The 14,816-nt window shown below is 42.8% G+C and overlaps 1 protein-coding gene across 1 annotated transcript in view; it reads right to left on the bottom strand.

Annotated features, from left to right (window-relative positions):
- MTMR2 (myotubularin related protein 2) overlaps positions 1-14,816 on the bottom strand; it is a 270,640-nt gene that overhangs the window by 215,841 nt on the left and 39,983 nt on the right. Inside the window, exon 2 of the mRNA XM_086935293.1 lies at positions 9,234-9,309. Coding sequence (XP_086791419.1) covers positions 9,234-9,279 — 46 coding nt within the window. The 5' untranslated portion in view covers positions 9,280-9,309. The remainder of the gene's footprint in view (positions 1-9,233; positions 9,310-14,816) is intronic.

Here is a 14,816-nt window from a genome sequence, read left to right as displayed (position 1 = left end):
GCTATATCTCTCTTTACCACCATGATGCCCAATGCATCCCAAGTCTGACCATATCTGGATAAGTCATTCGGCTCCCACATATTCAAAATACATTTACGTGGCTCTGGTAGCAGGGAGACCTTAAGTGTTTGTGAAATAGTGCGCATAATTTTCTTTTCTTCATTTTTGCGATCGCGATGACTTTCGCGGCCGCAGAGCTTTTACGGCCGCGTGGCCAATGCTTGTTCTGAATTACGATGCAGTTTATTTGCTGTTAGAGTAAAATGTACCCATAATATTTAACATGAAATAAAAAGCAAAGCTTCGAGACGGACTCACTAAACTATAGAGCATTCTAATGGCATATTGGAGTGTGAGTGTAAAACCAATGTGGGCCCTATTCTTAACGAAAGTGACAGAAGTGTATTATTTTTTATTGACTCAATGTCTAAAAAAGAATCCCTTTGGGAATTTTTAACATACCACACACCACTCTTGATTTTTCACATAACCCAGACAACAACTGATCCAGACTCAATCAACCCGTAGGAGCTCCAATATTAGCCAAGTGATCAGAATGTAAAAAGTGCTTTCATTTATTTATACCCTCCAAGTTCCTAAATGCAATTAAAATCACAGCAAAATACAAATTATGGATTTAAAAAAAAAAGAACACAACAAAACAAAAGTGCGTGACAAATCAATGTGTATATAAAATTAAAAACTTGGTGAGACTAGATCTCATAAACATTAATATTTCCAAAAAAACAATATATCTTTAATAGTGACCAAGAAGCGATGCGTTTCGGTGGTCTCACAGGTCCAACCACCTTCTTCAGGCTTTAAAAATGAAAATAATCACAGCACTTTCAATATCTCAGTTGGTGCTTATGATATTATTAACACACAGGGCTTAAAACTCCCGGTCTCCAACCTTTATCATGAATAGTCATACTGGCTGTCCATTTCCGAACACGGTGACAGGCGACAATACCACCATCAGAATCTATACGTTTCGTCGTCCGAAGTGAAATCCACTTTCGGGTGAGTCGAGTCTTAGAATGCGTAGTCCAACCCCAAAGTTGTCGATAAAACACTTGGTCTAATAGCGTAGTGTCATCGGAAGTTAAAAGCAGCCAGGATTAAAAAATCTCCGCTTTACACACAGCTTTTTTGCCTCTCTTATTTTGTATTAAAACAGATTTCGACTTTCGGGAATTCATAAGAATTTACAGAAGTAGGCCCTGCAACCCGGAACAATTGCAGGTTACCAGACTAGGACTTAAACTTTTGTGAAACCCATTTTCACTTGAGTAAACATACGTGCGTAGATTTGCACGTGAAAGTCTGTAGAGTACATTTCTGACCTTTTCCATGGTTGTTCAGACTACTGACGCCTCCTCTGAGTAGGTTTGTTCGCTCAAAACTCTTTATCAGTACTTCTTTTTATGGGTGAAAATCCAACTTTTGCATTCGTAGGCCAAACTTGCATGTGTTGCTAGCCCAAAACAATTTTATGCTGGCAATACTTGGAGGAGTTTATCTGGTCTTACAATCTATATCTCCATTCTTTGATGTAGCACATAGTATTTGGTCACATCTATCGCAAGCTAGGAAACTGTGGCACCGTGAAATGCAGTGAACTGCCCAAGAATTGCACATTGTGCAGGTGGGGTTCACATACCTGGGGATCTACCTGACCACAGATAGAAACGTATCCTATCAAAATAACATACAGCGAGTGATTATGAACTTTGTGGATGACGCCCTTAGGTGGAAGACTCTTCCCCTCACAATCCTGGGCCGAGCTGCCATGTTTAAATGATTACGCTACCTCGTTTTTTGTATGCCCAACAAAACGAATACTTTCCCCTCCCTAGACAGACTTTCAAATTGATAAATGCAGAACTGTGCTCTCTGCTGTGGCTGGGAAAGCAACCGAGAATAGCCCTTGACACGCTACAGAGAAATCAGTATAATGGAGGGATCTCCTTGCCAGATGTGGAGGCATACTCCTGGACTGAGCATTTGGTCCAGATAAATGAATGGCTCCATGCTTCAGCTGATCACCCTACATATAGATTAGAAAGGGACACCATGGCACACCGCACCAGTATGCACTATTTATATGAGGGCACTGGAAAGAGACGATTACTCCCGGCCACACAAATAACTATAGAGGTCTGGGACAGGGCAAGGAAGATGATGGGATGGACACATAAACCAACAAAGCAGACGCCGATATGGTCCTGCTCATGGCTGAAGGAGCTACATAAGCTTAGGGGTTTTGGAGGTTGTGACGATATAGGAATCTCCACGCTAGGAGATTTGGTGGCTAATCGGGACCTTAAACCCTATGGGACATTGGTGACAGAATATGGGCTACGCCCCGCTCAGGTCCTTAAGTATGCACAACTGTGTCATGCATGGAGAGCTGAGGCGGCGCTGTCCTCTCCCTTGCCGGAATATGCCCCGCTAGAGGGTCGCCTACTGCAAGAACAGATACCCAATAAAATAGTGTCCCTGACTTATGAGACCCTGAATAATAACGCACCAGATAGATTGGGGAAGTTGAGGGCCACCTGGGAATTCGTCTTGGGTGAGATGGATACAGTAGACTGGGAAACAGCCCTGATGCACCACAGAGAAGTTGCGATTAAATCCTGGCTACGACTTATTCAATATCAGATACTATACAGGGTTTATTATGATAGGGTTAGGGTACACCATATGGCTCGAGCCAGTGACTCTGGTTGTATTCGGTGTGGCCACCCGCAGAGGGATATCTATCATATCCCCACGATTCACACCTATTGGACACAGGTATTGGGAGAGTTGAGTGAGGTGTTAGAGACAGAGCTAATGGTGGAACCAAAGTTTGTTTTACTAGGGATAACTGCTGACATAGACCTGAGCAGCCCACACTTGATTTTTGCAATGCTGGCCTTGGTGGCAGCGAAAAGAGATGTGGCGATGGCGTGGGGGCCCTCTCACCTCCTCAATTGAGGGAATGGAGAAGGGGGCTGGACTTGCAAATGATGGCGGAAAGGGTCACCTATAAAGCAAGAGGCTGTCCCGGGAAATTTCGCAGAGTTTGGGAAAATGTTGGATATTCACTTGTGACTTGCCAGCTGTGTTTCTGTTGGTTGAAACTGCAAATAACAATATTTTCAACAAAAAAAAAGAATTGCACATTGTGAACACATTGTCAGAGAGGTGGCTTTGTAGATTTTCAGTTGAGGACCTATTTACTGCGACGCAAGTAGAATTTGTGCTAATTTGCACGAGCATTTTGTGAAATCGAGTAAATGCTTAAAACAAATTTGACAATACAATTCACAAGACGCTTCCCCAAGCACGAGTATGTGCTTTAAAAAAGATCAGACTGAGTACGCATCAGGGGGGGCTCTAGGCTCATGGTGGCCCTGGGCAGGGAGCGTAGGTAGGGGGCCCGGAAGAGGGGGTCCGGGCGGGGTGGAGCGCGGAGGCCAGTGAAAAGGGGGGGGGGGATCAGGTTGTTTGGAAGTGGAACAGAGTCGGAGGCCGCCAAATCCCTGCCAGGAGCCGCCACGTAAATATGTATCCATCCTCAGAGTATTATTAAATTAAGGATATATATAGGCGTGGTGGCCCCTGGGATTTGGTGGCCCTGTGCAGGTGCACAGCTTGCACATGCCTAAGGCCGCCCCTGTACGCATGCACACACGCATGCACCACTCCTGGGCCAGCTAACACATGATTGCAGTGCCAGCAGTGTGTTTTTCTTTTACTTTTACAAGCACGCGTGTTGTCTCCAGGTATCCAGTACACATGGGCTCTGTGACTTGACATTCTCAGGTCTCTAAGCACATACTGCCACTATGTGTGATCTGCAAGCTGTTGTCTCCTCCAGGGTCTGCCCATTCAAACTCTGGCACCGTCACACAGAAACTGCTCTGCCATTTCCTTCGAGCAGTTAGACATCAGTATGTAAAAATCCCCTCAAAAGTCTTAGACAGCTCTACTTTTGTGGCATTGTGTCGTCACAGGCACCCTTGGGAAGTACATAATACACTTTCTGGGGCACAGATAATGCAGACGTGCAGCAACTTCTCACATTTGTATGTTGCAGATGTGCGGCCCGCCACTCCCCGTCTGATAATCGTTTCTCTTGAATATAGCAGAGATGAGCATCTCTCACCAGCCACTGTCACAATCAGCATGTCAGGCCGAGCAGCTCCTCCTGAGGGACATGGTGTAATGTGACGTGATGACATCACAGGGACAGAGGGGTAGGCCACCGGACGTCATTGATGGTGACATCATGATCATGCTAGTTAGTCATTTTGAAACATGAAAAGCCTACCTCTATTGAACCACAAAATGTCGGCAAGTATGTCCTTGGTGTGACATAACCCAGTGAAAATCGGCATGTCTGGGGTGTCCCAACACTTCCGTGCCTGCCCTTCACACTGCACATGCGCAGTGCTGCTAGCCTGCCTGTCTCGGGCATAAACAGGTACTGTCTCTTACAACGAAAGCAAAGGTCGTGACTGGTGCTTACATAGGCCTAGCCCTCAGGTGGTGTCATCAAATTACTGGGAAAAAAGCCCCCAAAATATCAGTTCACTCCCCAGGGATGATCTGGGCAGCTTGTGTAAAATAGGTCCCAAAGGCCAGACCTATTGGCTATGCCAATACTCCAAAGCTAAATCTCTCCCTCTAAATATCTCTCTTTCTCTCTAAATCTCTCTCTCTCTAAATCTCTCTAGCTCTCTCTCTCTTGCTCTAAATCTCTCTCTATATCTAATTTTCTCTCTCGCTCTAAATCTCTCTCTCTCTCTAAATCTCTCTCATTCTCTATAAATCTCTCTCTCTCTCTCTAAATCTCTCAATTTCTCTCTCTCTAAATTTCTCTCTGTCTAAATCTCTCTCTAAATCTCTCTCGAAATCTCATTCTCGAAATCTCTCTAAATCTCTCTCTCTCTCTAAATCTCTCTCTCTCTAAATCTCTCAATCTCTCTCTCTAAATTTCTCTCTCTAAATCTCTCTCTCTCTAAATTTCTCTCTCTCTCTAAATCTCTCTCTCTCTAAATCTCTCTCTCTAAATGTCTCTCTCTAAATCTCTCAATATCTCACATCCCCCCCCCAGTCAACAAACCCCCTCTTCTCAATGTGCCCTCCCCCTTTCGGCATTCTCTCACTTTAAAACTCATCCAGAATCTTTCATTACTTTCCAACGAGTGCTTTGAAACCCGCCGGGTGGAGTTCGCACCCTTCTGAAAAGCGTACCTAGTCCAGGTGAGTCGTTGTGTTAAAAGGGGACCGAGAAGTGGGACGCAAGCTTGCGAAAATCCTTATTTTCTTAAATGAAAGACATAGCACAGGGAGCACCTTTCTGAAATATGGAGCGCAGCAGAGCAGCAGTTTCCTTGGCATCCGATAGGGGGCACTGTTGGTTAGCTGTTTCTTTGACTTATCACAAGGGGGCAGATGTACAAGGAAGTGCCGTAGTGCGGCAACGCAAGCCCTTTGGCTGCGCCACGCTGCTGCCCTTCCATAGCACAGGAATGCAACATATTTACAATTATATGTCGCATTTCTGTGCTCTCCCCTCCTCTCTCCAGGCATGGAACAAGGATGCCTGCGTCATGGAGAGATTGTTTTTGTGCAGGAAGGGGCACCGTCCTGCACCAAAAAAATCAGTGCAGGCATTTTCCTCTTTGAACGCTGTAGAATGCAGCACGCATTGAAAGAGGAAACAAGCATTGGCATAGCCAATAGGTCTCTCCTATGGGACCTTATAAGTGTTTAGTTCTCCAGCACAATATCCTTGGTGCAACAACATCAACTGTTGCATGGTTAAACACTTAAAAGGTCCCAAAGGAACTGAAAAATACAGGGTACCATATTTATTTTATTTACCATAAGTTACTCTTTGGACAAACCTTCTCCACCATTTGTTTACTGTTTGGTTCTTTGCCAAACATAATTTACTTCGTAAAAATATTTTAACAAAGATAATATGTTGTTTTTCTGTGTCCTTGTCTTGTGTGCTTTTAATATCACTTGTCTATGCAGACTCCAGGTTCTTAAACAATGAAGGCTTCTTGTGCCAAGACGCACTATTCAAACATTTATCAAAGGGTAGGCCATTCCTGAGCAGTTATTGACCGGGGTGAAGTCAGAGGGACAGAGGTCACAAAATTGTTTGTTAGATGGTATGTTTTTCGTGAGACTGGTAAAATGCATTGTATTGAATGCCTGATTTTGGTTGTGACTAAAAAAGGTTATAAAAAGCATGATTAGTTATTTTTTCTACCACACAATTGGTGGTGCGTTATTAATTTTATGAACTGTGGTGACTACTACGCTGACATAACCCTATGGAAAATGCTGATCGTTTTGATCGATTTGATGAACCATTTTTGAGTAGACTGTTTTTTTCAAGGAAATTATAGTTGCTGTAAATTAAACGAGCATTGGCATAGCCAATAGGTCTCGCCTTTGGGACCTTATAAGTGTTTAGCCATGCAACAGTTGATGTTGTGCACGAAGGATATTGTGTTGCATAACTAAATACTTATAAGGCCCCAAAGGTGAGACCTATCGGCTATGCCAATGCTTGTTGTTAATTATCTTCTTTGTGGGGTTCCCTCAGCCGAAACATTGGGAGTCATACAGTGCCGTGAGATCCCCTGGGGGTGATTGTTGCGCTCGATAATTTAATAAACAAAATGCATTTAAAAAAAGAAAGTCACTAAAGCACACTTGCATTTCTATGGCCTTGCACTGGTGCAGATTTAAGATTTGCAGGAATTCACCAGTTTGCAGAAGTAGGCATAAAAACCATCTCCTATTAAACTTTTTAGAATTCGTTGTATGCAGGAGCAAATATACACACACATTTATTTGCGCATTCCACAATCTACATGGAAAATGCAAATTCCTAGTTTAAACTTTGTTTTCTTTTTTCTCCTGCCTCATCCTACATTTTGAAGGAGGGAGTCCCTTCCCACCCTGAAAGACGTTTATTCTTGTCACTGACGTGAGTACATTTCCACCATCAGTCCTAATCCAGAAGCAGACAAAGCCCGTTTCTCCATGGGTATATTGGCAATTTCCAACTGGATGACTGATAACTGTCTCCAGTTGAATCCTGGAAAAACGGAAGTTATGCTACTGGGGAAAGCGTCGGCTGTCTGGTCAAACGAATGGTGGCCTGGGTGCAGCTCCTGTTCCCAAACAAGGTGTCAAAAATCTTGTCCTAAAACTGGACCAATCTTTAACAATGAAGGACCATATAGCAGCTACGACGAGCTCTTGCTACTACAGCCTACGGCTACTTCGTAAAATTCTCCCATACATGCCTACTAATCACCGCAGAACCTTGGTACACGCAATGGTGATTAGTCGCTTAGACTATGGCAATGCCCTGCTAGCTGAAGTGGGTGAGACCCTGCTAAATAAATTGCAGGTGATCCAGAATACAGCGGCCAGAATGATTTTAAACCAGCCAGCTGGCTCCCCCTCTGAACCCTTACTAAGAGAACTGCATTGGCTGCCAGTAAGGAAGAGATCCTTTTTCAAAATCTGCTGCCTTACATTTAATGCTCTAAATGGTAGAGGCCCTTATTATCTACGAAAGAAACTGGTAAAACACGTACCAGGGAGAAATCTGAGATCTGGTACATTGGGACTTCTACAGATCCCTCGTATACGCTTGAGCCGCACAGGGGATAAAGCCTTTTCCTATCTTGCTCCAAGTTACTGGAATAGACTGCCCAAGGCCTTGCGGGAAACTCCGATTTACAGCACCTTCAGAAAACTACTAAAAGTCTTCCTGTTTTAAAATCGCTGCTGACCTGACTTTCTGCTATTAGGTTCTTTCTAGGCAGCGCCGAGATGCCCCAGGGTGAGTTGTGCGCTATAAAAGAACGTATAACATAACAGAACAGAACATTTGCTAGGGTTGGAATAGGACGGAGAGGAGTTTGTGAATGCTGTTAAATGTGTAAATTGGCAGTGTGCACAAACTCAAAGCGCACTGCAGCTTAGGCACTATAATTTCCCACCCGTTACGGCCCATGAGAAGATTTGCACACAAGAAAAAAATCATTTTAATCAGTGCAAAACCAACTTTTGCACGTATGATCCAAGCTTGCTCATAAACAGATTTGAGATTTAGACCCATAATATTTTGACTCTGCCACAATCTGGCAAAGTTCATCAAGCTATAAAAGGAAAATCGGTCAATAATCTAGCACTTAGCACATGCTCACAATTATGGCAAACAAGGGAACTGAGGCACAGTGAGCTGATGTGATTTGATCCAAAATGTGCTCAGATGCTCAAGTGGAGAAGGTAAAACTCTGATTTTGGGCAATCAAATAGCATAATGTATTACCTCACTGCATTGCATCAAACGGTACAAGTGGATTATTATGCAGGGAAAGCAGATTTCTGAAGCATTATGTCCCTTGGACAAGCAGATGCTTCATTAATTCAACATCCCCGGGCTCCAAGTTGTGGGACAACCTTCCAGGTGTGCAGCCAGCAGTAGCCATCATTAGTGCAGCCAGCCCAATTGTGTTGGTAACAAGAGGTCTCACTGCCCCACTGCATCCCAATTCTGACTGTTTTAACTACCTACTAGGAGGATAGAGGCACACTTGCTAACTGCTACCTTTCATATCAACTACATCTGAAAACAAATGTCTTCGATTCAGTCTACTCTTTCGTGCTCTGTGCTCAATTTGAAATGCCAAGTTATTTGTGCCCAATTAAATGAAGTTTAAATGCATAGTTACAACAGCCAAGGGTTCTGTAATTCTTAAAGTACACAAATCTTGTATTGTGTAAATTCGAGCTCAGTAGTGCTCAAGATTCTTAAACTATTCATTGGAACTGCACTGCTGTTCCTTCCAATATAGAGATCCTATGAATGCTGAAATATTTTATGCTTATCTCTAGAAAATGTAAACATTACTTTCTTAGTCTACATGATCTTCTTTCTCTTGTTTGTTGTAGCATTGTATACATTTCAGCTTGACCAGTTTGACGGACTCACTTCCTCGTTATGGATTGCAAGGAGTTTAGATTCATTGGCAGGCTGGAAGTGACAGAAATGGAAGATCGCCATAGCAGACAGCAGACTCACACTTACTCATGTTGGACACACAGGCCCAAACGCACATTATAAGTGAATATATGCCATTCAAAATATACAATAAAAGCTGTAAATTCAGAAAATGAGTTACAAGACATTTACCTACCCATGTCTTTAACGGATTCTCCCGGTAATAAAGTTAATTCATCCATTTCACCAGAAGTATGACTCTTGCATAGAATCTAGGAAAAGATACACAGGTAAGTTATATTTACCATACAATCTTAAAAAAATCTCTTTGCAAAAACTTGAGACAATGTATGCATGATGTTTCAAGGATTGCATGAATCAAATGAGATTATGAATTCTTCATGTTGCTATGCAGAAAAGTTGTGGACTGAACAGAGGATTTATCTAGCAAGATTGCAATGTGTCTCTTTACTCAATCTGTTAAGGGGTCACTTAGACATATACATGCAGTATGAAGAGGAATTTCTCCCTTTGTGTCATAGGTATCATTTTAATGGCATGAACTCAATCCCCATCTGACCCAGAACAGCTCTGAGAGGTCAATTTCTAACTGGTCAATACAAACGGAAATAGAAGGTTCTAGTACATTTGCTACCCTATAGTTCATCACAAGGGGAAGGTGGCACACATCCCTATTCCCACAGTATGGACCGCAGTTGGCTCAACCTCTGTGGGAAAAAGGACATGCATCGGATTACTTTAGGGTGGATGTTAGTGTGCTGTGTGTCTTGTACGAGGTTTCATGTGCCCTAGTGCTTCCTTCAGAATTTACAAATTCCAAGAGTCATATAAGCACCTCACTGAGTGCCAAATTTCCTAAATGGGTGTAGGCAGGCCCTCTCATTACTTGAAAGTGTTGGGTTCCCTGTCAAAGAGATTAATCCCAGTCAGGTCCATCAGAATCCCCTGAATCTCCAACAAATCGCACACATGCAGATCAGCCATCACACAAGAGGTACAAATGGATTGTCATTGGGTACTTCTGAACCGAGAAACCTAAACCTAACCTACTGGGCCTCCCTTAGCTTCGGACACCATTCATCCCTCAGTGAATTCTTAGCACATATCTCCCTGCAGTGTAGTAAATTATGAGCCAATCCAATCCACGTTCAGATCTAACTAACTAAGGTACCACTCTTGACCTGCCATAACTCCATATCTGGTACCTTCTAGGGGTTATAATATTTAGGTACTAATGCAGGGCACAGCCTAATTACCTGACCCATGCAAAAGTTTGTTGGCTCCACGTGGTGACTCTCAAACACTAGCCCATTTACTCCTGGCATTAGTATCTCTGAGCCGCCACACAGATCACAACTTCTACAATCCATAGTAGCAATGGGGGACCAGGAGCCAACAAGGCATCCTCCTTCAATAATCCCGGATGTACCTCTTGAACACTTGTCCAATTCCCATCCACAGGTGCTGTGGCATATTGGAGGGGTCCTATCTCAGGCAGGATGAACATCTCTGAGGATGTAGGAAAAAACTATGGCCTCTCGAAGGGTGGGCCATAACTTATTGGGTCAGAGTTTCTGCTCTTAAGTTTCAAGTCCTACGGTTTAGATTGGCCTCATAAACATTGATGGTACGATTTTTTCATTTGATGAGATACTCTCTACACAATAAAATAATCAACTATTTATTTTGCTGTCAGCACTGAATGCTAGGTACAAGAAAAAGGTTTTTAAAGCCGAATTGTTAAGTTGATGGGGAAATACTGGCACCATCCCAGGAGCAAATTAATGAAACTCACCAGACATAACAGGTTTGCTCAGAAACAGAGTGAAATTTGTTTATTGGTACCAAAAGCATGCATCATTGCTAATTAGCAAGGAAGAAGTCAGATCTGTCACCTTAGGGCCTATCGGACCGATTCTTCCCAGAGTGACAAGTATCTAGGTGTTATATACAGTTTGAAATGCCATATCAGCGGGACTAGAATAAGGCCCCAAGCCAAATATGGCTAACATGGATGTGCAATGTCTGCACCATGCAAATTATAAGCAGCCATGTATGGGCAGATCAGAAAGGCTGGCTCAGCACTGTGTAAGCAACTTGCACAACCAGATTAGGAAATATCATGTAGTCAGGACAAGCAAAGTGACCTCTAAGGGGGTACAGAATAGCTTGTTGAAGCTTGTCCAGTCAAGGTCAGATAGGAAGCTCTTTTGGGCTCCCGGCCTCGTGTTAATGTGATCTATCTAAGCATGATATCTTTTGAAGTGCATACACATGAATTTGTATGGCTATTCATATATATTTTACAACATAAGTCAGATCAAATGTATTGCGGGTGAATTAGAACACCACAATTATATAAAAAATAAAACACATTTACAATATTTAAAAAAAGTCACATTTCAGTTAATTTACCTCAAGTCGTTTCCAAAGTACCCAAACTGTAAAAAGATTGCTTGGAAGAACTGAAGCAAATATGAGGATTTTTTTCATTAGAAATTTGAAATTCCACTGTTTCAGATTGGTGATCACCAACATACAAGGTCCCCGCCCCTTGTCAGCCAGCTTATCTTGCAGACAAACTGAAAAGACAAGTTAAGACTCCGATTGAAATGGTATTCTCTTTGTGTGAGGAGGTAGAGCATTGTGGTTGCTATCTGATCTTCTATAAGACCTATGAATTGGGGCCAATAAATCCCTACAGAGGGGCAGTCTTAGTTGCTCTCGTCTGAGTGCAGTGCTACTTCTCTGGGGAGCGTTAAAGCACATAGGGTTCCTGTATGGTGTAGTTAAGCCATTGTACCAATCACACAACCTGGCTGTCGCTAAGTGCTTCAGCAGTGACTCAATGCTGTGTGTCAGATGTGTGTGCTCCAATGGCAGTGACCGCAGGAATATGCTGTGTCATGTCCATCAGCTACACCTGTGGCAGGCATGGTCTAACGGCTAGGGCGCTTGACCTCGGACCTGGGGATCTGAGTTAGAGTCTCGGTAACGACGCCAATCATCCTATTATTCTGAGCAAATCTCTTAATCTCCCCGTGCCTAACAAAAATTAATGTGTGTCCTCATGTAAAGTAACTGGTGCTATGTAAAGCGCTCTGATACCCGATTCGGTTCGGGCCATGTTCGTTCTATATAAAACTCTGAAACAAAACAGAATAGAATAGGTGTGTGCCGCTGGGAATAGACAATGGAAATCCACTGCGCCTTCTTCATGTCCACCAGCTACACCTACAGCATGCATATACTCAGCATTGAGCACCAGTTGCTCAACAGTGACTTCTGGAGCAGAGTTGGGAACTATTGTAGGCCAGGTGGAAATAGGAGCATTCATGTTTGATGATAAACCATACTGTGATTCGCAATATGTGGGAAGAATGAGCACCTGGCTGGTGCGTATTAATCGTGCTTACTTTGACAGTGTCTCAGCTGACAACTGTTACTATAGAAACATAACAGGACTATTCAAATACAATTTTTTTTTATTGACCACATAAAAATAAAAAAGTGACTAATTTTCATCTCTATTACCCCATAAGCAACAACTACACAGAAATAAATGCACACATCTGCGAAATACTTTAGTCTGAATTTAAAACCAGATACACAACCCAGGAAACCATTGGGGGCACATCGAAACACACCGAAGGCGGAAGATGGCTAACCAAAAGCTCCTCTCTGTATATTGTACATGTTTTGTGCTCAAATGTGGTCCTGTCTGGCAGCTAAATCCCATGCAGCCACACCTAACCAGCATGCACAAACCTGATGGTCTCAGGGACTGCCCACTTCACTGTGTAGACTAAGATGATTATGTAGGGAGAAGGAAAAATGAGAACACTCATCAGGTGAAATGGCGGAGGACATTAAAGGGGAGGCGAAAGAGAACACAAAAGGTCTTGCTTTGCCTATGGGTGTAAATTAAAGCAAAAAGTAATTTTAATTGGCATACTTTTATTATAATTTACTGCCAGCTGCGTTGCTATACAAGCCACAACCTGTAAATTAATTGTGCTCAATTTTACAGTTGTTTGGTTGCATGAATCCACAAGCTTTACTTTATGCACTCCCAGCCTCAATGTACTACTTATGCCATTCAGTGGCCATTGATTGCACCCCCGAATTTCAAAAAGAACAACTTTGTGAGGGAGTAGGCAGATTCACAGTCTAGTTCTGCAGACACTGCCAACCAACAATGAGGCCGAGGACTCAATCCGTCAAAAGCATTGTAACTGGGAGGTCTTGCAACATCAAGGACATTACCTAGGACTGCATATTCACATAGCAAAGCAATGCATTTATTTAACATTGAACGATTTCAAGATAATTAATTGGACTGAGAAAGGATGGTCACTCTTAATCAATCATATTCAATTAGGCACTTAAAAAGGAGTGTCGGCGGTTGGCAGATTACCTATTGCCCTAAATCTTCTTTCCCACATATCTTTCATAACTTGGAGATTAATAGGTAGGCGAAATGTCTCCTTAATCCAGGATAGCTGTCAACCGACTAATACAAATGTACTATAATTACGAGATGTTTACACAGCACCAATACTGTCATAATAGAATATTCTTCTTCTGAAAATCCAATAAAATATATATTTTTTTTAAATCTAGGATAGATGTAGGCTCAATGAGATACTGTCTAAAAGTGGAGGGCAGCTATCTCTCCTCTGGAAAGGCCCCTCTATGAAATGGGGCGTGTTCCCATAGGTATTACAAGACATGGAGCATTATTTAGTCAAAATTCAGTCCAACATAATTACTTTTTGGTGAAGCTAATAGAATGAGAAAAGTGGTGGACCTGATGGTAGGTGGGGCAGAAGGATTAGCTAAGCTATGCCATCAATGGTTTGCTTGGTTTCTCCATGACTCATTATTGCTGTGAGAAAACAGGGCTTTTGGGCAAATGCCCTCTGCACTTTTTACCCCATTGGAGCTACTCGATGCTGGTTTTCTGACTCTAACTGTGACCTGCACTCTGCCATCCAAGCCCAGGGCCAGTGCTCTGTGTAAAAGGTATATGGCAATTAGGTGTAATTACAATTAGTACTGGCAACCTAACCCAAGTCCCTAGTATATGGTAGGGCATGAATGTTTAGAGGCCCAGTGGATTTAATGCACTAAGTGTGCACTGCTGTGGTGCCTGCTGTTATTTAAAAAGCAACCCTGCATTGCATGCTGCTTTTAACTTTGGAATTAAAAGTAGTTCCAAAGACTTTAATCTACCTTATTTTTATATATAAGGTCTGCCCTAGGTGCCCCAAGGGTAGATGTATTGTGATAATAAGCAGGGATATTATAAAATATGTTTTATGTGCCCTGGTGAGGGAAAAACTGCCAATTTCGTTTTCCCCCCACTGTAGATTGCTAGCTCTGTAAACTAACATGGGAAGGCGTTATTAAACATTAATAAAGTCTATCTTTTGACAGAATTCAGCGAGTTACAATAAATCTAGCAAATTGCCACAGTTGGATTCATTATAACTATTTCAGGAAATACGTTAAAAAGACTGCTTTACTGAAGTTACCTAAAATCAGCCCTGGAGCAGCCAGCCTTTGACAGGCTGAGCCAACCTTCCTTAATGAGGTGTGAGTTGGCCTGAGCTGAGGCAGAGAGACCATCTGGTAGGAGGAGATCTGCAGATGCCAGGACAGGAAGGAGGCTGGGTAGCCACACTGGTCTTCAAAGGGAGAAAGGCAGATAGGAAAGGAACCAGGCCCACACCCACTTCATGCGCCCATGCCCTGG

This window comes from Lissotriton vulgaris, chromosome 8, assembly GCF_964263255.1.
Source record: "Lissotriton vulgaris chromosome 8, aLisVul1.2, whole genome shotgun sequence".
In the NCBI taxonomy this organism is placed as follows: Eukaryota; Metazoa; Chordata; class Amphibia; order Caudata; family Salamandridae; genus Lissotriton; species Lissotriton vulgaris.
This window is presented reverse-complemented; position numbering and strand designations above follow the sequence as displayed.